Source organism: Vulpes vulpes, chromosome 16 (assembly GCF_048418805.1).
Source record: "Vulpes vulpes isolate BD-2025 chromosome 16, VulVul3, whole genome shotgun sequence".
NCBI classification, from domain to species: Eukaryota; Metazoa; Chordata; class Mammalia; order Carnivora; family Canidae; genus Vulpes; species Vulpes vulpes.
In genome coordinates this window covers 20,552,157-20,572,981 of record NC_132795.1, presented here as the reverse complement: position 1 = coordinate 20,572,981, position 20,825 = coordinate 20,552,157, and the positions used below count along the sequence as shown (strand labels likewise).

The window sequence follows — 20,825 nt, the reverse complement described above, 5'->3', positions numbered from 1 at the left end:
AGGGGAAGAGCAGAGGGAGAAGGACAAGCAGACTCCATGCTAAGCAGGGAGCCTGATCTCAGGACCCTGAGATCATGACCTGAGCTGAAATCAAGTCAGATTCTCAACCAAGTGAGCCACCCAGGTGCCCCACATATCTTGTATTTTGATAAACAATTTTGAGAGAGTTCAGGATAAAATAAGTATTAATCTTCTATTATTTTTTTTGTTTTTTGTTCTGATTATGTAAGTAATACAATCATTATTTAGATTGGTTTGGTAGTAAGCCTAAATAATAGCTTATCCATCTTATATAGACTAGTCAAAAAAAGACAGAAAGCCAACAATAGCACTCTCTCCCCTTTATCATTTGCCTCAGGACTGGAAATGTTTTCAACTGGGGACAGTAAGTATCAGAAAACTATGGAATTCAGCCAGGAATATAAAGGGTCTTATTCTTCAGTTCTGGTTCAAATTCTTAATCTGATCATTGCTCTCTCTAGCCCCGGACTATGGTTTGGGATTTACTTTGGTGTGATATGACTTTTCTTATTTCATTTTTCAGATGCGTTGAGTAAGACCTTTAGTGAGCTTCATTTTGAGATAGTGCATTTCAAAGATGCTACAGCAAAGAAAATCTGTGAAGTTCTGCAATCCTACCAAAGCATGGACCACAGTAGCAAGGATTGCTTCATCTGCTGCATCCTCTCCCATGGAGACAAGGGCATTATCTATGGCTCTGATGGGCAGGAAGCCCCTATCTATGAGCTGACCTCTTACTTCACTGGTTCAAAGTGCCCTTCCCTTGCAGGCAAGCCCAAAATCTTTTTTATTCAGGCTTGTCAAGGGGATAAATACCAGAAAGGAATAGCTGTTGAGACTGACTCTGAACAGAAGGAAGCCTATTTAGAAATGGACTCATCATATCAGAAGAGATATATCCCAGAGGATGCTGACTTTCTGCTGGGGATGGCCACTGTGAACAACTGTGTTTCCTACCGAAATCCCATGGAGGGGACATGGTATATACAATCACTTTGCCAGAGCCTAAGAGAAAGATGTCCTAGGTAATTTTTGGCTACTCTGCCCTTTACTCATTTCAAATTTCTAGTTATGGATTACATAGTTGTGCTTCCCAGGTCAGTTGCAAAGTGGGAGAGGGGGTAAGTGCTCACATCTTTAGTTCATAGATGGAAAAAAAACTGAGATACTTACTGTAGAGTTTCTTTTATTTAGTGCCTGAAAGGACAGTCAGAGTGTCACAAAGCAGGGAATGATGTAAAATCAGTGCAGCTCTGTTCTTAGGCAGAAACATAACTGAGCCAATGCAACTAGTTTTGGAAGTCTTCCAAGAAGGTAATAATCCATTTCAATGTTTAACATCCTCCAACTCTGTTAAAGTTCTATAATAGCTAACCGACCCTCTTGGTGTGTTGTGAGAGAAAAGTACCAAAGAATACTAATTCTTTATATTCCCACTAATTTGGTCTGATGTGAAACCACAACATGTGGGAAAACATCCTTCCTTCATTTATTATACTGTATGTTTCCTTTAGCTAAAGGATGGTTTTGTAGTCACAGTTCACCCAAGCGCACACCTGACAGATGAATAGCAAGAAGTCTTCTAGCTCTATATCTCATCATGCTTTAAGTGTATGAAGAGTAAGAATTTCCCATGGCAGATAAAGGAATGAGTCATAACATCAACATCATGTCTTTCTCTTGTAAGTTAAACCACCAATCCTACAGAGGTGGATGAACAGGTTGCCCAGCTCACATGATAAAATAGGCTGGGGAGAAAGGCGGGAGTAGCTGCAGGAGACATTGGATTTTTCCTTGCCCAAAGAGATCATAGATGATCACAGAAACAGAGGATATTTGGGGACATTAAGGCAATTATGGGGGCAAGTGACATAGTAGGAGAAAGAGTAAGGTACAAACAAGTCAGGGGGGAAAGAACCCAAATGTGATCCTGACCCTGAGGTTTCTGATGTTCGATAGAGATGTTGAGTAAACCAAAGATAAGTTTTTAAGCTCTAAAGCTACTCCTTTACTGAAAAGCTTTGACACGTCTTAGTTTAGCAACTTATGATTTCAAATGCCTGATGTTTTGAGGGAAGGAACAGTCACTAAGTACAGTGAATGAAAGGGTTTGCCAGTATTGTTCCCCAACAGATGGTCACGGTATTGTTGTTTTTTCAGGGGTGAAGATATTCTCACCATCCTTACCGAGGTGAACTTTGAAGTGAGCAATAAAGATGACAGGAAAAACATGGGAAAACAAATGCCACAACCAACTTTCACACTGAGAAAAAAACTCTTCTTCCCTCCTAATTGATGTTATTGTTCAGTTGCATAACACTATGCATAATTTATTTGTTTGTAAAATGCTGCTTTTTTTTCTCTTTTTTTTTTGGATGGCAGGAAGGAGAGAGGATGAGAATCTGGACAACCTAATTCCTAGGCAAATTTAAGCCTAAATCTCTGGCTTTGCAGTAATAGCTAGAGATTTATAACCATAGGTATGATTTTAATTTTGATTCAATGAAGACGTTTTTTAAAAAACTCAAGAGTAGGCAAAAAAAGGGTTAAAGGTGTCATTCCAAAGCTTTAACCTGGAACACAGAATTAATGGCAGTGCAGAGATTTTATAAGGCATAAGAAGAGGGAGAATGGAGAAAGCAATTTCCCACTTGAGGCCTCAGAATAAGTGAATCTGTTCAAGTACTGGGAGACAAAGTCAAGAAAACCATAATCTTCCCCCTTTCTGTGAAAGGGCTGATTCTTCATTCCCGGTTCCTATGAGAATTTGTCAGATTTACACTTGCACTAATTGGATGTAATTCTATGGAGCAGAATGTGAGGTACAATTGTTAAAGGGTATTTTTGCGACTTTTTTTTTTAAGTAAACTCTATCCCTCTCATTCCCCCAACCCCCAATCCCATGACATGGGGCTAGAACTCACAACCCCAAGGTCAAGAGTCACACACTCTACCAAGTGAGCCAGCCAGGCATTCCTAAAAGGTATTGTTAAAAAGGAGACAGCAAGGGTACCTGGGTGGCTCAGTGATTGAGCCTCTGCCTTTGGCTCAGGTTGTGATCTCGGGGTCCTGGGATCAAGTCCCACATCGGGATCCCTGAAGGAAGCCTGTTTCTCTCTTTGCCTATGTCTCTGCTTCTCTCTGTGTGTCTCTTATGAATAAAGAAATAAAATTTTAAAATAAAACAGAGAGAGACAGCAGGCCCCAAATGGAGTCACTTGTGCTAAATAAACCCCACGTCAGCAAACCAAGACTTAAATCCTAACTGAAATGAAGTTTCAGTTCCCCAGGAAGTAATCTTTAAGCAGTCAGCATGGAATTACCTACCTGGTCAGCACTGGTGAAATAATCCACTGGACAAACTCCTTCCATTCCCCTTAGGAAAGTGACTTAATGCAATTTGATCCTATTTGGTCTTTAAATTTACTCAGTTGAATTTCTATGCTTTGACAGTATGCTGGGGGATGCCAGTGACCCCCTCTCAAAGGACACTAAAGGAGATTTTTGTTATCTGACCTAGCTAAAAAAATCCTCATGTGTAATGCTCCCACATCCAACCTGATCTCTTCTGACTTGTGTGACCTGCCATCCCAGAAACACATGAGCCTCCTCTCCTGAGCTATGAGGAAACCCTGATTCAGTGGCAAAAGGCACCATAACTCTGTTTAGATTTAGATTTCACAAAATCTAGGAATTATTTTCCTTGTTCTTATTATTTATAAGTACCATTAAATCCATTTTTGAGGGGAACGAGGGTGGTTCGGTTTAGCATCTGCCTCTGGGCTCAGGTCATGATCCCGGGGTCCTGGGATCAAGTCCCACATAGGGCTCCCCACAGGGAGCCTGCTTCTCCCTTTGCCTATGTCTCTGCCTCTCTCTGTGTGTCTCATGAATAAATAAATAAAATCTTAAAGAAAAATCCACTTCTGAAAGGACTGATGTTAAGAGCACATTAACTTTATGTTTTTGTACTTCCAGTCCCTCTCTTTCCAAGCCACCCTCTACACTAATTTAAAGGTTTTTTAAAATATAAATTTGTTTTGTTTCGTTAGAGAGGCTGTTTCTAACATATATACATGTTAGAATATATATCATGCTTCTGTATCACTTGATACTGACTTGCTTTTTTGCTGATGGTATTATGTTACATTAATGTATTTGCATTAGCTCTTTCTTTATGCCTTCATTTTATACAAAGTTGCCTTTTTTAAAGAAATTTTTAATAATTTTTTCAATAATATTTTTAACAATAAAATAGAATTTTAACTTACTGGTGGTTGGAGATTGTTTTGTTTGTTTGTTTTGGCTTTGTTTTTTGCCATTGGCATCTCACAGGTGGAAAACATTTGGATCACAGATAGGTTTCATTTTAGCCTCCCAATGTTGGCTCACACAGTTGTATTTTTTTAAAAAACTGTTGCCCATATTTAAAAATTGGGACATGTCACATAAAAACCGCAATACTTTGTTTTGAAAAATCAGAACATCCAATCAGAATATCTGATCCTATGCTCTTGTGTGCAACAATGGAATGGGTTCACCCAGTCCCCCATACCACCCTGTTCAATCCCCTATACTAAGGCTGCTGCCAATGGCCATTTATCACTGTGCATGTTTATGCGATTGTTTTTCCTTATGTCCAGTCCACTTCACTAATTTGTGTTGCTTGCCCTGTGGGCATTTGAATTCTGGTGATTATTTAGAGAAGGTGGCAAGAATTATCAGACACTTTCCCCAAATCATAGCATAAGGAATATGTCTGAGAAGTAGAGCAGTGGGGACACATGTAAAAGAAAAGGTTTTTGGAATTGAATTAATAAATTATTATCTCAATGTCCCAGGAGCACAAAAGTTAAACTTCAAAATATGGTCAACATTTAACAGGGAGAAGCTCCTTAGGTCAGTGTTTTCATAATGAAATACACAAACGTGGAAGAGAAAATAGTACAATGGCACAGAAAAAACTCAGATCCAGATATAGAGAACATCGCCTTTCAATGAAGTCTTGAAACTCTGTATAATTGAGATGAGAATTCAAACATTCTCAACCACTTAGAAGAAAGCAAATTGTGAAAAGACAAAAGTAGAACCAAGGCAACCCAGGAACTAAACCCATAATACCCATTTATCAAGAAAACCTCACAAGAATTCTCTAAGCCTACAGAGATAGTGTTCCTACCATCTTTTGCCCTGGCTAACAATTTTTCTGCTCATAATTCTTATTTTTCATTGCTATAATCTTCTAAAGTATTAGAATAATCCTTATAACTAAAGGTTGACCTCCCAGATCGTTCTTCATAAATTTCTTCATTTTTGGCAATTATTTTCTGCCTATAAAAAAAAGAGAAGGTGTATCACTATAGACTCAAAGGGTAGAAGGGGATGTAAGATATCTGGGGAGGAAATATGATTTTCATTCCTTCACTGGGGGCAGTTGGACACATTACTTGCAGTGGTTTTGAATTTAGTGAGATATGATATTTATTTATCAAAATCCCAGATGAGGAATATTTTGTTTAGGGGAAACAAAGTATGCCATCCCAAAATATATCACCTTGCAGATTGATTAGTTTGAATTAAAGTTATTTTAGCAATAGCCAGTACAAGAAAGATACTCCGACCCTCCTTTGTCCCCCTGAAAGCCGGAAATAAAAGTACCGTCCCTATAGCAGGAGGTAAAGAGACATCCTTATCACCAGAAATAGGGAACTTAGGACTGAGAAGGCTGTATAAACAAACCTTGTCACTTCCTCATTAATTTACTACCTCAAGCCCAAACTTCCTTGTCTTGTCAATTCTTTACAGATTTATTGACTCTTGTCCAAAGGGTATGAAAGCAGCCTGCTTTGGTCACTTCTTTGAGTTTCATATTTTTATGAGCTCCTGTACATACAAAATTAAATTTGTTTTTCTCCTGTTAATCTGTCTCATGTCAGTTTAACTATTAGATTAGTCAAAAAACTTACAAGGGAAGAAAGGAAAACTTTACTCTCTTATACTACCAAATTAATGCAATGAATAGCTTCCCTTTATTAAAATATTGACCAAAATTTATCTCAATGATTTAAAATTCACCTTCAGTATAATTTCTGACCTAAAGTTGATTTCCACAGGAACTAAATGCAGCTGTATCTAAGAGTAAACTACAGACATCTAAACCCCTAAACTCTCAGGGTACATGGTAAAAACTCAGAGCTCACATGGGTTGTCACAACAGTTTCCAATCATTCATTCATTAAACAAGTATTTATTAAATATGTACTACAGATTCCAACAATATGACATTCTGGAAAAGGCAAGACTACAGTAATGGTGAAAAGATCAGTAATTTACAGGAGATGGGAAGGGAAACAAAGAATGAGTAGGTTGGAGGGCAGAGGACTTTAGGGATTTAAAATGCATTGACAGAACTGAATAAACCCAGAGACCCTTAGATAAATTTCACGTGCTGTTTTGCACTAAAGTTAAGAGTAGGTAAGGGAGAGGAGTTGAGACACATTCCCAGCTCCACTTCAGAGGAACTGTCTGACCTTAGCATGTGACTTCTGTGGCCAGGCTCTGAGTGAATATTTCCCTCCTGGAAGTAGCTGTGCCTTGACTTTATTAGGGAATACCTGGGTTCATCTTCATCTATTTTTCACCCAAACTCCCTCCCACTTTCTAAAGATAACTCAGCCATGTCTTTTTCAACAGTGTCATTCATACCTTAGATGAATGTTTTCTTCTGTCAGAAGCTGTATGGTATATTTAAACTTTTCTTCAGCTTCAGAAATCTTGATCTGGAGCATTTTCTCCAGATTTCCCACTGTAGCTTTCTGAAAGACATATACATTTTAATAGCTATCCTTCCCGAATCAGAGTCATCTGGAGCAGAGCTATATGGTAGAGCTGTACAGAAACCTGGATTCCTCTGCACAACCCCCATCCCCACTCCAGCTGGGACTTGCCTCTCTCTGGAGTTCCATCTGGGTTTGGTAGAGGGTCGTGTTAAGTGTTTCTAGGATAACAGCTTGTGTATTCAATTCTTCCTCCATGACCTGTGTAAGAAGAAACTGTTTCAGGACAACATGTCAATGTCTACATGGCACCTGGACTAGAAGGTGAAGCATCAACTTTAGCTCCTCCTTCTCTTACACTGTTCAGTCACTTCACCCTGTTAAGTCTATCTCCTCTGTGTCTTGCCCATCAATACTCCTCTCTTCAAACTCACTATTACTGTCTCAAAGCCAGCCCTCATTAGAGCTCTCATGGGTTGTCATGACAGCTATCAATCATTCATTCATTAAACCAAATATTTATTAACGGAAAGGCAAAACTATAGAGACAGTAAAAAGATGAGTGATTGCCAGGGTATGCAAGGGATAAATAGGTGGAGGACAGAGGACTTTTAAGTGAGGAAACTACTCTGATGATATGGTATTTGGCATGATGGATTTGATGCACTTGACAAAACCCATAGAATTGAATACACAGAGAGTGAACACTAATGTAATCTATGGACTTTAGTTAAAAGGAATGTATTAATAATGGTTCATCAACTGTAACAAAAGTACCACACTAATGCAAGATGTTAATAATAGAGAAAATTGGGGACACCTGGGTGGCTCAGTCAGTTAAGTGTCTGCCTACAGCTCAGTTCATGATCTCAGGGTCCTGGGATCAAGTCCTGCATTGGGCTCTCTGCTCCGTGGGGAGTCTGCTTCTCCCTCTCCCTCTGCCTCTAGCTCTGCCTACTTGTGCTGCTCTCTCTCTCTCTCTTTCTGTCGAGTAAGTAAATAAATAATTCTTTAAAAAATAACAGAGAAAATTGTATGTTTGTATTGGGAGAGAATATAGGGAATCTCTGCACTTTCTGCTTAATTTTTCAGTAAATCAAACATCGCTCTAAAAACCAGTGTTTTAATTAGGGAAAAAAAAACCTTACTGCTGTAGGCACCAGGAATGTTATGATGAACAAGAAAAATAAAATTCCTACTATTAAGGATATACATTCTAGTGAGGAGATATAAAAATTAAATAGAAGTTAGTAAAATAATTACAATAAAAATTTTAAAATAAACCAAGGATAAGATAGAAGATCAGTTTAAGTGCAGGGAAGGGATAAATGTGGGCTCTACATTAGATAGATGCTGGATAGACTATAAAAATGAACCAGATGAGTCTCTGCTTTCAGGTGTCAGCCCCATTTAACTCTTACATGTCCTCAGAGCTCTTCCCATGGAATAAGCATCCTCCTAAGATTTATAGACTAGAGAGGTACCATCACCTACTGCAATCACATTGTGCAAAGTGCCAGGTGATTTAGCATTCTTTTATTCATTTATTCATTCAAAAAATCAATTGGTATTTACTGAATGTCTGTGATGTGCCAGGCACTATTCTAGAAACTGCAGATTAGTGGTAGAGAAGACGGACAAAAATCTCTGCCTTTATTACGTTTATCAAGTTAGTTATAAATCTGTATAGAAAAATAAAACAGGGAAAGGAAGTGTTAGAGTGGGTTGTTAAGCCTTTTAAATAGAGTGGCCCCCCAAGAAGTGGCATCTAAGCAAAGACCAGAAAGAGGTAAGGAAGTTGGTCATGTGGCTATCTGGGAAAAAGCTTCCCAGGAAAAAAGAATGTCAAGTGCAAAGACCTCAAAGTAGAGGATCCTGGCATGTTAAAGAAACAGCAAGGAGTTCAGTGCCACTGGAGTGGCATGATGGAGGGTAAGAAATAGAAGGAGATGAAGTTAGGGGAAAGAACAACCAGCATGAAGCAGGTATAACAATCACTAGGGTCAACACAGGACTGGGAATAGTTATATTCCCACCAGCCAGTGTACATAGAGTTTTGGGTAGACTACTCAGAAAGGTATTATCTCTCTAAGGGGAAAAATTAATTTTGCTTTAATTTTGCCTAATGAAGTTTAAAGGTAAGGCTTGAAAATATCAAACTGTTTCTAAGTAACTTAATTGCATCCCAGAACAAAGTACCAACATATTTAAAGGAATACAAAAATACTCAGCACCCAATAAGGTAAACATATTCACATGTGAATATGTTTTTCATGTGAAAAATATTCACAATGGCAGATATCTAATAAAAAATTACCAGGCATGCAAATAAGTGAGAAAATATGACCACAAATGAGCAAAATCAATTAATAGAAACGGATCCAAAAATGAATGATAGAATAAGTAGACAAGCTCAATAAAGCAGTTATTATAATACACTGAGTCTTCTTGTTCCAAAGCCTATCCCTCTACCAAGCAAGACATTGAGGTCTACCCAGCAATGATGAAGTCTTGCCTAAGCTCTAAGATATCATTCCATGATTTTATAATCTCTAGTCTTTTCCCAAACATGTCCGTTCTGGATTCAAGTTAAATTCTCTGCAAAAGAAGAACCACAAGGCAGCTCATGGGTTTGAACAGTTTCCCTTCAGGTGTCTCTCACATGGAAGTGCCATAATTTGTCCCGGAAGAACAGAATTCTTTGAAGAAACTGTTGGGGGTGAGGCACACTTAGAATTTTAAGGAGAGGCTTGAAGTTAGAATTCCCAGGGGGCAGTACTGTAAAATTTTAGAGCTTAAAGGAAGAATTTGATATTTCAGAAACGAAGACTCTTTTGTGGTTTAAGCCTTACTAGAAATGGAAGGCATTTGACACTTAAGATCACACAGCATACTGCTTATATATTTCTTCAAGTTGCTCTAGAAAGACATTAAGAGTTTTGTTTTACAGATGACTTTATATTATAGTTCTAAGGTTATTTTTGACCTGTTGAATCCAGCAAATTCAGCTTTAGGTCTCCCCTCCCCCCACTTTTTTTGTTTTGTTTTGTTTTGGAAAATTATCATAGATTACATTTTCTTAAGAGCATATAATTTTACTGATGCATTTGTAAAATGTTAATTCCACAGGAAAAATGAAAAAGCTTACCTGTTTGGTCTTTTTCAGCTCCTCTAATTCTATGGTGTCTTTTTCATGTTGTTTCAATAGCTCCTAAAAAATAATTTTATTTGGAAAGGGTCAGGACTGGGGTTTCTGGCACTTCTTTCAGAGAATTAAGAAAGCCAGAATAGTATTCTGGTATAATGAAGCAAACATTATAAACTAATGACATGACATCTTAAAGTTAAATCTTGAAAATTACTTATGTACAACCTTGGTAAGGTTACTATTGTTGAATATTGTTAATATTTTTAATATTACTGAACATTCTGTTCTCCACAGATTGATCTTTATGTTCACTACAATCTCAGTCAGAATACTTTCTTGACAAACTAATTCTGAAATTTATATAGAAATGTAAGTGATATAGAAGAGCCAAAATAACCTTGAAAAACAAGAGCAAAACTAGATTATTACTCCCTGATCTCAAATTATAGTAACTGAGACAATGGTTGCCTTGGCCTCAGTATGAACATATAGTTCAGTGGAACAGAATGGAACAACTAGATATTTAAACAGAAAAAAAATGACCTATGTATGACCTTTACCTCATTCCATACATAAAAATTATTCAAAATGGATAACAGAATAATAAAAACTAAAATTACAAAGCTTTTTAAAAAATATTTTATTTATTTATTCATGAGAGACACACACAGAGAGAGAGAGAGAGAGAGACAGGCAGAGGGAGAAGCAGGTTCCACACAGGGAGCCTGATGTGGGACTCGATCCAGGGACTCCAGGATCATGCCCTGGGCCAAAGGCAGGCACTAAACTGCCAAGCCACCCAGGGATCCCAAAGCTTTTTAAAACATAGAATATCTTTGTATCCTATCCTTGGACTAGGCAAAAATTTCATAGAAAGGACACAAAAAGCTGTAACTTTTTTATGAAAATGAAAAAATTAATAATTTGGCTTTCAACAAAATAAAAAACTTCTGCACATCAAAAGATAATATGAGCAAAATGAAAAAAGCAAACCATAGGCGAGGAGACAGTGTCTGTAACACATGTATCTGACAAGGAACTTGTACCCACATTATATAAAGTATTCCTACATATCAACGATAAAAAGATCAACAAATGGCAAAAGACTTGAACCAGCATTTTACAAAAGAAGACATATAAGATGTCTGAAAAGCATATGAAAAAATCATCCAACATAGTTAGTCACCAGGGAAATTAAAACTGTAATGAAATATCACTTCACACCCATTGGAAGGGTCAAATTTAAAAGGATGGCAATACTAGTTGTTGACAATGTCCAGCAACTGGAATTCTTGTATATTTAAAATACAAGAGTGAAATGGTATAACTACTATGGAAATTGGCTTTTCTTATAAAGTTGAACCTATAATACCCTAGAAACCAGTAATAGCACTGCTAGGTATATACCCAAAGGAAATGAAAAATTGTGTCTACAGAAATACTTGTTCAAGTGTGTTTACAAAACCTTTATAAAATAGGGAGGACAACAAATGGAAACAACTCAAACCTCCAAAAACAGGAAAATGGTAAACATACTGCGTGATATTCCTACAAAGGAATATTATTGGGCAATAAAAGTAAGAAATCACTGAGATAAACAACAAATGGATAAATTTCACAGATGTTGTATTGAGGAAAAGAAGCTATATATGAAAGAGCATGTATGGCATGATCCATTTATAGAAAGCAAACAGGTATAACCAATCTATGGTGGTGGAGAAACAGTGGTTGTCTTGGGGCAAGTTTTGAAGGAGATAGGGCTTAACTGGAAAGGAATACAAGAGTGATTTGTAGGTTGATAAAATGCTCTAGATCTTTATTTGAATGTTGGTTACATGGATGTGTACATTTGTCAAAACTCATCAAACAGTATACTTAATGATTTATGCATTTTGCTAAGTGTAAACTACATTTTTATGAGAGAGAGAAGGAGCAGCGTTTACAGATTTATAGTCAGTGTTACTGGAGAGAAAATAGGTGACAGGAATGGATGCGTGCAGATGATCAAATCTCTAGATTTGAGGAAATACTTGTTCAAATCTCTAGATTTGAGGAATTACTAGAGGAATTTGCTCCTTCTTATTCAGATGTCTGAGCTCTCCAGACCCCAGAAGCCCTAGACACACTGCACAGCATGCCCCGTGTTCTCATTACTGTGTTGCTCAGTTGTAGTGAATGCCAGAAATGGGTTTTGATTGGTGAAATTAGTGGCTTTTTAATTAGCATGATAGTTGGAAATGGGCTTTAAAAGTGGAATATTCCAGGTAGATACTATTTGAGAGGCCCAGTCCACTTTGCAGGAAAAGAGTACAGGAATCGAACAAAACGTGTAGCCTACGCACTTGGGAATGGCGTCTAAGACTTGATCCCTAGATGGTCCCATGTCTGCTTAGGAGGAGCTCTGGCTGCCTTATGCTGACCCCAGTGGTTACAGAATCCTGCCTCAGTCATGCCTTTGCAAATACCTCTGATGAATCTTCCTCATTCCTAAAAGCTCAGAGAGCTGGTGGTATAACTGCCTGGGGCCTGCTTGCGAAAGCATGTTCACTTAGTAAATGTCCAACAATCTGAGACCCACTTTCACTATAACCTGGTAACAGTATGAAGGTGGTGGGGACCTGATGAACAGTAGTAGCTGCCTCTCCGACCCTCTAACTTTGGGATAGCTCCTCTTATTTACTAAGAACTGTATGTTAGTTTAGTTTGCTACACTGCCATTTCTCTTCAGCTCCAGTCAACAATGAGGAGGAACAATCAGAGATGGGGGTTTTAGCAAAATAGGGAATTTCAGTTTCTGTATGTGTCTAGCACTCTATTATTTCCCATTAATTTAAATTTTCATCCCACAGTAACCCTGTGGTAAGACCGTCTGGATAAGGACAGCAAGACTGCCAGTTTACTTGCATGTATTTCCAGGGAAGCTGGGAAAGAAGGAATACTCACATAGAGACAAAAAGCTCACCTACTTACAGAGGCACCCCTGGGAACCCAATGTCCCCCCAGGGCTGCACATTCAACCCCTGATGTGCTTTCAGCTAAGTTACCTCTTTCTCTCGATTGAAGTTCTCGAAGACGGCACTGTACGAGTCATTTATTTTCTTCTTTACTTCTATTGACTCTAACTCAAACTTTTTTGTTATATTCTGTTCTGCGGAGGTGAGAAGACATTACCTGTATGAGTAAATGTGGGGAAAGCAGGTGCAGAGAGAAACTCAGAATGTCTGAAGATAATAGAAATTCCAGACTGGGTCAGATACAAGGTGCTTTCAGCCTGGCGTTCGGCATCTGATGTGCACCTGGAGATGCTTGAAAGTCAGGTCAACACAGTGATGGTTTTCAGGGATATCGGCCACATGGGATTCACCCCAGTGTCTCCAATTTTTCTGTGTATGTATAGTTTATCTTAGATCTGTTGCTTATTATTTTGTCCATTCCCGCTGCTGAAGTAACCACTATGCTTTCTTCGATATCCTTACCTTAAAATACAGCTCTTGGCTCCTGTAACTTTTCCAGCAATAACATTTTCTTTACTTAGCCCTGGGGTAGAGGGAGGCTTAAATTGTTTCTGGTGTGAGGGAACTTGCCAACAGAGGCCCAATACCAAACAGGAGGAAGGAGGGGGTGAGGGACTGATACAAATTTCTTCTGCGGCCTCATGGTGCTGGAGATATGGGTAGGGAGGCAATCCCAAGGTTCACAGGATGGGTCTGGGCTGAGCTACACTATGCACAGCTAAAATTTGTTTTTTCAAAACTGACTGTAACATCTTTTTTTTTTTTTAAAGATTTTGTTTGTTTGTTTATTTGAGAGAAAGAGAGAATATGAGAGTGGGGAAGGTCAGAGGGAGAAGCCGGATCCCCACTTGATCCTGGGACTCTGGGATCATGACCTGAGCCAAACTTAGACACCTAACTGACTAAGCCATCCAGGCGCATCCTGAGTGTAACATTTTAACTTAGATTTTGACAACATGGGATGAGTGTAGTATGGGTAGCTAGAAGTCTGGAAGAAGATAGGCTCATACTACACCAGGATCCTAGGTAATGCCTCAAACAGGTACAACTCCTCATTTTGTCCCTCAGCCTTAATGCCAGGGTCTTCCAGCTACCTTCTGGCAGTCTGAGTCCCCACTGGGGTAGGAATGGCCTTTCCCAGGGGGTTTCTGTATTTACACAAGTAATTTGTTGAAATCAACCAAACCTATTACAAATTAGATTAAGGTAGGATGTGGTATAGGTTTGTAGAGGCCCCACTCCTACCTCAACCAATCCTCTAGGTCAGGGAGCAGAGTCTCCATAAATTCCTCTCTCTTTTCTCCATTTATGAAGATGCTTGGTGGGGGTACAAGGCTCATCTATAAATCACTTTCTAGGATCTAATCTCTGCACTAAGTGTTGGAAATATTAAAAATACATAGCAATATATAAATGTATCAAATCAACATGTTGTAGCTTTTAAACATATGCAATGCCAACCTCAAAAATTTAGATCTTTTGAGGAGGGGGGTGTGTGGCAATACAGAGGCTCTCAGTGTAATCGATTGTGTTGTCCCTCCTCCAACAACAAGTGAATATTTGAAACTCTAACTCAAGAACATTTTTCTGGAACTTTGGGGTCACTTCTATCCATGTAACTAGTCAACATTCTTACAGATGTCCCAGAGCTTGCTCCAGCCTGTGATGGCCAAACTTGGAATGAATGAGCTTTGGAAGGTACAGGCTTAGACTCTCAGGTTGCTGAACTTTATAAAGACTCCATTTTTGTTGTCACCTTCTTGAAAATTCCATGTACCTTTGATTCAGGAGTTCAGCCATGTGAACATCACCCTTTGTGAATCCAAGGCTGCTTTTCTCAAGACCAAACTTAATGGTGGGTTTGGTTTTTTCTTTCTTTCTTTCTTTCTTTTCTTTTCTTCTTTTTTTTTTTTTTTGGTGCATGTGCCATCAAAAAGACAGAAGTTTCTGTACTCACTTTGCTGTAGCAGGATCTTTTCCCGCTCCAACTTCTCCTCCTCCTCCCATTTTGCCTTCTTCTTTGACCACTTGTCCTCCATTTCATCATGAATGCTATCCTGCAGAGGCACAAAGGTACCATCAAGAAAAGGGTCCAGAAAAAGGCTGCACACTGACTCCAGGCACAGCACAGGGCCCTTTACAGCTTCCTTCACCCAGAATGCTTGTTAGGAGTCCCTCCATGGGTGGCTGCTGGGATTAAATTCTAGCTCAGCCCACCTATGAGCCTGCAGAACCCTCAAAGTCAAAGCAAGCTCTGCATGGTGTTTGTCCTACTGGAACTGGGTTTTCTTTGAAGACAGGTAGGTTCCCCTGTCGAAGTTTCACATGTCCACTCCCTCTGAGTCATGAGTCATTCATCAGTAGCCCATTAAGAAACAAAGGAAATGCCTAGTAGTTAATTTAAACACTTAAGAAAAAAGGTATGTTTTTCAGAGTGTGTCTATTTTTCCTCAGCAAATCTAACTTCCTCTGTGGTTGAGGTTAAATAAGCCTAACCCTATGCTAGTCATGTTGGTTGGCTCAGATTTTCATGGGAATGGGACCTCAGGAGGAAGAAGGTCTAGGACCTGGATGCTTGCCAGTAAGGTCTCAGGACTCTGACCCCCTCCCCTTTTTTTTTTTTCCAGGCTAGTGGTACAATTCATACTGGGGCCAGGCATTACTCATTGGTAACCATTTGTGGACATTAGATAAAGGTTCTCTCTCATCATTTTCAAGACTGGTGGGCAGCTCAGTTTCCATAGAGGTCAAACTCTCTGGAGAGGTCCGACTAAAGCAAACATAAAGTATACCTAGGAAACTGGGGCAGCTTACCCACTCATCAACTTGATGCTTCTCTTAGGCTTTGCTCTAGGATGTTATCCCCGACTGTATCAAGATGCATCTTAAAAAACAAGTTTTAGATAACAACTCAAAAGTGAAACTGTGAATGGTAAATAGAATTGCAGAGGCGGTACACTCATGCTTAACTTGGTTTCCTCCTTTTATATGGTGGTTAACTGTCCATGTTTGTTTGAGACTAAGTAATGTCCTAGGACCTTGCACTTGCAATGCTAAAACCTGGAAAGTCCCCAGCAAACCATGACCTGTTGGTCATGATAGGATGGGAATTTGCTATCCTAGTCTGTCCCTGTCCACTTTTCACCACCACCATCCTGCTCTCTCATCCTCTTAGGAAGAAATCATGACCTGTGTCCCCAGGGCTCCATCAAATTAGCTGATTTAAATGAATGAGTTATATTCTGAGGTAGTCAGAGCACTCCATGCTCTGCTTGTAGGAGTGCAGTGATAGAGTCTTTTTGGATGGCAATTTGGCCAAGTGTATTAAAGGCCTTTAAAAGATTTATTCCAGGGGCACCTGGGTGGCTCAGTGGTTCAGCATCTGCCTTTGTCTCAGGTTGTGATCCTGGGGTCCTGGGATTAAGTCCCACATCAGGCTCCCTGCAGGGAACCTGCTTCTCCCTCTGCCTATGTCTCTGCCTCTTTCTCTGTGTCTCTCATGAATAAATAAATAAAATATTTAAAAAATAAAAAATAAATATTTATTCATTTTGACCCAGCACTCTACTGAAGTCAAAGATGTTACAAAGTACACATACTAATAATGGTCGTTTTGGGGTGTTAACAATTCTTTCTCTTTTTTTGTTGTAGTTTTTGTATGTCCATTTTCTAAAAAAAAAATAGCAGATATTACTTTTGTGATTAAGAACATATTTGTCCATGGGCTTCTTCAGGGTCTGAGAGACTGACTTGTCATGCTTGGAAACCACGACAGTTCACAGTTCACTCTTCTCCCGGAGGCACTCAGTACCACCTAGGTACTAAGGATGAGGAGAATCTCAAGACATTATTTTCTGGGCAAAGAGCTCTAGATTTAGCCTGCTGTCATTAGCCAGGAATGAGCCTTACCTCTCTTACTCTCATAATCCACCAAGGAGCTCTGAATCTCACCTGATACATATGAAACATATTCTTCAGATACTTATATTCCTTTACCATCTCATCTGCACAAAAGGAAAACAACAGGGTCATCATTATTCCTCTGAAATGCAAGTTTTCAAATTCAAGTATGAGCTCTCCTTATACCCTCTCCACCTCAAACTGATCCTCAAGGTGTTAAAACTATCTTGTACCTAGAAATCACTCTGGAAGCGTATTAGAAACCCAGATGCCAGTCCCACTTCCCACCCTCGACCCTGGCCAAATCCACTGAATTGCCGTGTCAGGGGAGAAGCCCGGTATCTGTGGATAATATGCTTCTCAGGTGATTCTGAGGCATACCAGATGTGAAAAAACTAATCCTGGGGGTAAACCTACATCAGTGGAGGAAAGAGGAGCAAAGCTTTGTAGTATGGATCTGCTTCTCTCTTTTTAAAATAATGTTTCATAGTGCACATTGATTTTGAAAATGATAAATGTTCTCTTTAGGAAATTGGAAAATCAACAAGCTATAAATATCGTCTTTTTAAAATGTAAGGCAAAAGAAAGAGAAGATCATAGGATATCTCCTTCTCCCTGTGGAGATCAGTCTATAACCTCAGAATTCTGAAGGATATACACCTTGCCCATCCCGAGGGGAGCATAAATAATGGGATAAATGACCAACACAACCCGTATTATAAGGCATACAAATCATAGTGTGTCCATTAGAATATAGTGAAACACCATCATTTTACAAGTGAAGTAACTTGCTGAATTATAATAGTATTGTATTTATAGAATTAAGAATTTATTTAAAAAAAAAAAAGAATTTATTTTAAAAAGGTGCTTTCACATTCTCATCTCTCTGATGAAGGCAGATATTATCATTGTCCTCAATTATTAGATGGGATAAGTGAAATTAAGGGACTTGCTCAGATCCTAACATTTGGTCACAGGCCAGTCTATCTCGTGGGTGTAGGAAGGACATTGGTGACATGGTTTCTCTCTTTACAGTTTCATTCTCAGTCACTACCCCTCCCTGAGCTTTAGGAGGACATCTGGAAAGCCTAGCCACAGCCCATCCATGGCCATGGTCAGCCTTTTGCCCTTTACCAGGGTCATTCTCCCCAGTTCAGACAGTACCTAGTTTTTCTTGAGCAGCCAGCTTCTCTGCCTTCAACACTGCTTTGTAGTTGTTCTCCAACTGACTGAGCTCTGCTTTGTGAGCCTCTTTGAGCTCCCTGTGAGACCCGAGGAAAAGGCCAAGATCATCAATCAACGAACAGAAGTACAGAGCTGAGCTGTTATACTCAGCCAATCATACCTCCCCTCTCTCACACAGGAAGCTGTGGGAAGCCTGCACGGCCCTCACCTCCTGACACATTCTCCTAGCATCCACCTAGAAAAAGGGTGAGAAGTTCAGTTTCCACCAACCATTGCTTTGAATGGAGCCAGTGGGGGCCATGGCTCCCTGCTAACAGCACAGTCTTTGCTTACAGCTGTGTTGGGAAACTGTGGGCTGCATTAGCATCCAGGATAATTTTAGAGCCCAAGGCTTCAATCTCTCTCTTTCTTTTCTTTTTTTTTTTTAATTAATTAATTTGAGGGGAGAGGGGCAGAGAGAGAGAGGGAGAGGAGAATCTCAGGTGGCTCTTCACTGATCACAGAGCCTGGCACAGGGCTCCATCCCACAACCCCAGGAGCTGAGACCAATAGTCAGTCACATAACCAACTGAGCCACCCAGGTACTCGGAGCCCAAGGTCTCTTTAACCTCCATTAGGAGGCAGAAGCTGGCAGTGCTCAAGACAAGTGTCAAAGTGAAAGCCTATATGAGGTGTCAAGCCAAGAGAAGACATGGAGAAACAGTAAATGCATAACAGTAAGTGACCAAGCCAATCCATAAAGCCTACATGCTGTACAATTCCAGCTATTCTGGAAAAAGCACAGCTATGGAGACAGTTAAAAGATCAGTGGTTGCCAGGGGCTAGTGGGGAGGGAGGGATGAATGGGCAATGCACAGAGGATTTTTAGGGCAGGGAAACTATTCTGTGTGATCCAGTAGTGGTGGACATGTCATTATACACCTGTCAGAACCCACAGAGTGTACAAAACCTTGAGAGAACCCTAATGTAAACTATAGACTTTGGGTGATAGTAATGTATCCCTGTAGGCTCATCACTTGTAACAAATGCAGCACAGTGGTGCAGGATGTTAACGATTACTCAGGTTTCAGGGATGTGGGGTCAAGCTGTATATGGTAATTCCTTGTACTTCATGTTCTATTCTACTATGAACTTCATGTTCTAAAAAAATAATGAAATCTATTACAAAACAAATATGTTACTTTATTATTTTTTGAAAGCAAGTCTATGATTCAACTATGTGGATTTCTCTCCACCAGGACTTCTGAGGCTGCTCTCGTGCCCAGCACCCCCCACAGACGCTACACCTCCTTTTACTTTCTCTTGGCTTGTCTTTGTGGCTCTGGCTCTCGCCCCTCCCATACCTTCCCATTCTGCCCAGGTCCTGGGAGTAGCCAAAGAGGGTAGAGAGGACAGGACAAAAAAGAGGAAGAGGAGGAGGAAGAGGCAGAGAAAGATGGGGAGGAAGTAGAGAGGCAGGGGACATGGGAGGAGGAGCCTGGGCTGAAAACAACAGTTGTTTACCACAGAAATCTCATGGAGAACAAAAAGTGGCTCTCCTCAGCAATCAACAAAAAGGGAGATTATAACTGAAATGAAGTAATTGGATGAGAAAGTGCAAAACCAGGAACAATCTTCGCTGTGCTACATTTTGGTGGCTTCAAATCAAACCATCTTGCCCATTTCCCCCACCTCTGCCCATCCAACTCCATTTGGCACTGTCTGAAATCCCAGTGAACTGAAATCGTGCAAGGAAGTAGCAGGAGTCTTAGGGCCTTCAGCACACGAAAGCTTGTGTCAGAAGCATACCTACCTGTTCTTGTTTTCAAAGTTCTGCTGCATCTCAGCACAGCGGAGAGCCATTTCATTGGAGAGCTGGAAACAAGGCCAGTATTAACAATATAGGATCAAGGGCCTCACTTCCTCTGCAATCTGCAGTTTCTGAGAAGCCTTCCCCTTCATGGGGTATGTCCTACTCCTACACCTCTCCTTTTGTGTTCTGCAGTCCCAGAGAGTACATCGTACTGAAGGAATGGAACAATCCTTGGCTTGCTCTATGTTGTTTGGTATGTAATCAGTTCATAATGTTGCTTCATGGAAACCATCTCTTTCACTAACTGGTTTTCTGGGCAGGTCTGGTCTCTCTGTTGGACAGTAATCTCTGAGCTTGGCCTTTGGATTTCTTCAATACATAATTCAATTGAGTAATCATCTATTCAGCAAAGAGCTTGGCCTGGAAGAGCCAAAGAGGCCTAAGACTCAGACCCTACCTTCAATGAACTTAAAATCCAATGTTAATAAAACCTCTTTGTCAGAATGGTGTGTTATGGCAGACCAAATGTGCTCATTTCCAGGTGATCTTCCAATTCTAACACATCAGATTCTCTGGTTGGTGTCTCAGGAGGAATGGACATGTCCAGACCAGTCAGCACCTGCTGCCAGCTGAGATAAGGGTTCAGGGCTCATCCTTGTCCCTCTCTGACTACACAGTGGTAGCCAGCCTTACAGCCTTCCACAGGGTCACACAACAATTTGGGGTGTTCACAGGTGGGAGAATTTTAAGGATCACAAATGAGGTCCCTCTATGGAAATAATCTCTAAATGTGTCTTCAGCAGGGCTGATGCCTCAATGAGTGGAAATGTGCACTTTGCCCAATAACCCACCATTGATGAGCTGACTGATCTTATATAAATTATTTCACTTCCAGAGCCTTAATTCCCTACCTATAGCAGTAGACCACAAGCCTGGCAGGATTTTCAGATACATATAGTAATGGATCAACAGTAGGGGGGTCTCAGTGT

The 20,825-nt window shown here is 39.9% G+C and overlaps 2 protein-coding genes across 15 annotated transcripts in view; one reads left to right on the top strand and one right to left on the bottom strand.

Annotated features, from left to right (window-relative positions):
* Positions 1 to 4,291, top strand: part of CASP8 (caspase 8) — a 41,508-nt gene extending 37,217 nt beyond the window's left edge. For all 13 annotated transcript variants that reach the window (XR_011997717.1, XR_011997716.1, XM_026002545.2 and 10 more), the window contains 2 exons: positions 545 to 1,046; positions 2,182 to 4,291. Coding sequence is in view for 11 of the 13 variants with exons in the window: in XM_026002545.2 (XP_025858330.1) it covers positions 545 to 1,046; positions 2,182 to 2,317 (638 nt within the window). In the remaining 2 variants the exon portion in view is untranslated. The remainder of the gene's footprint in view (positions 1 to 544; positions 1,047 to 2,181) is intronic.
* Positions 4,292 to 4,908: 617 nt separating this feature from the next.
* Positions 4,909 to 20,825, bottom strand: part of FLACC1 (flagellum associated containing coiled-coil domains 1) — a 33,424-nt gene continuing 17,507 nt past the window's right edge. For both annotated transcript variants that reach the window (XM_026002475.2, XM_072741026.1), the window contains 9 exons: positions 19,837 to 19,898; positions 18,024 to 18,121; positions 16,911 to 16,963; positions 14,917 to 15,016; positions 12,990 to 13,093; positions 9,946 to 10,008; positions 6,969 to 7,058; positions 6,727 to 6,836; positions 4,909 to 5,352 (listed from right to left, as the gene is read on the bottom strand). In XM_026002475.2, coding sequence (XP_025858260.1) covers positions 5,241 to 5,352; positions 6,727 to 6,836; positions 6,969 to 7,058; positions 9,946 to 10,008; positions 12,990 to 13,093; positions 14,917 to 15,016; positions 16,911 to 16,963; positions 18,024 to 18,121; positions 19,837 to 19,898 — 792 coding nt within the window. In that variant the 3' untranslated portion in view covers positions 4,909 to 5,240. The remainder of the gene's footprint in view (positions 5,353 to 6,726; positions 6,837 to 6,968; positions 7,059 to 9,945; positions 10,009 to 12,989; positions 13,094 to 14,916; positions 15,017 to 16,910; positions 16,964 to 18,023; positions 18,122 to 19,836; positions 19,899 to 20,825) is intronic.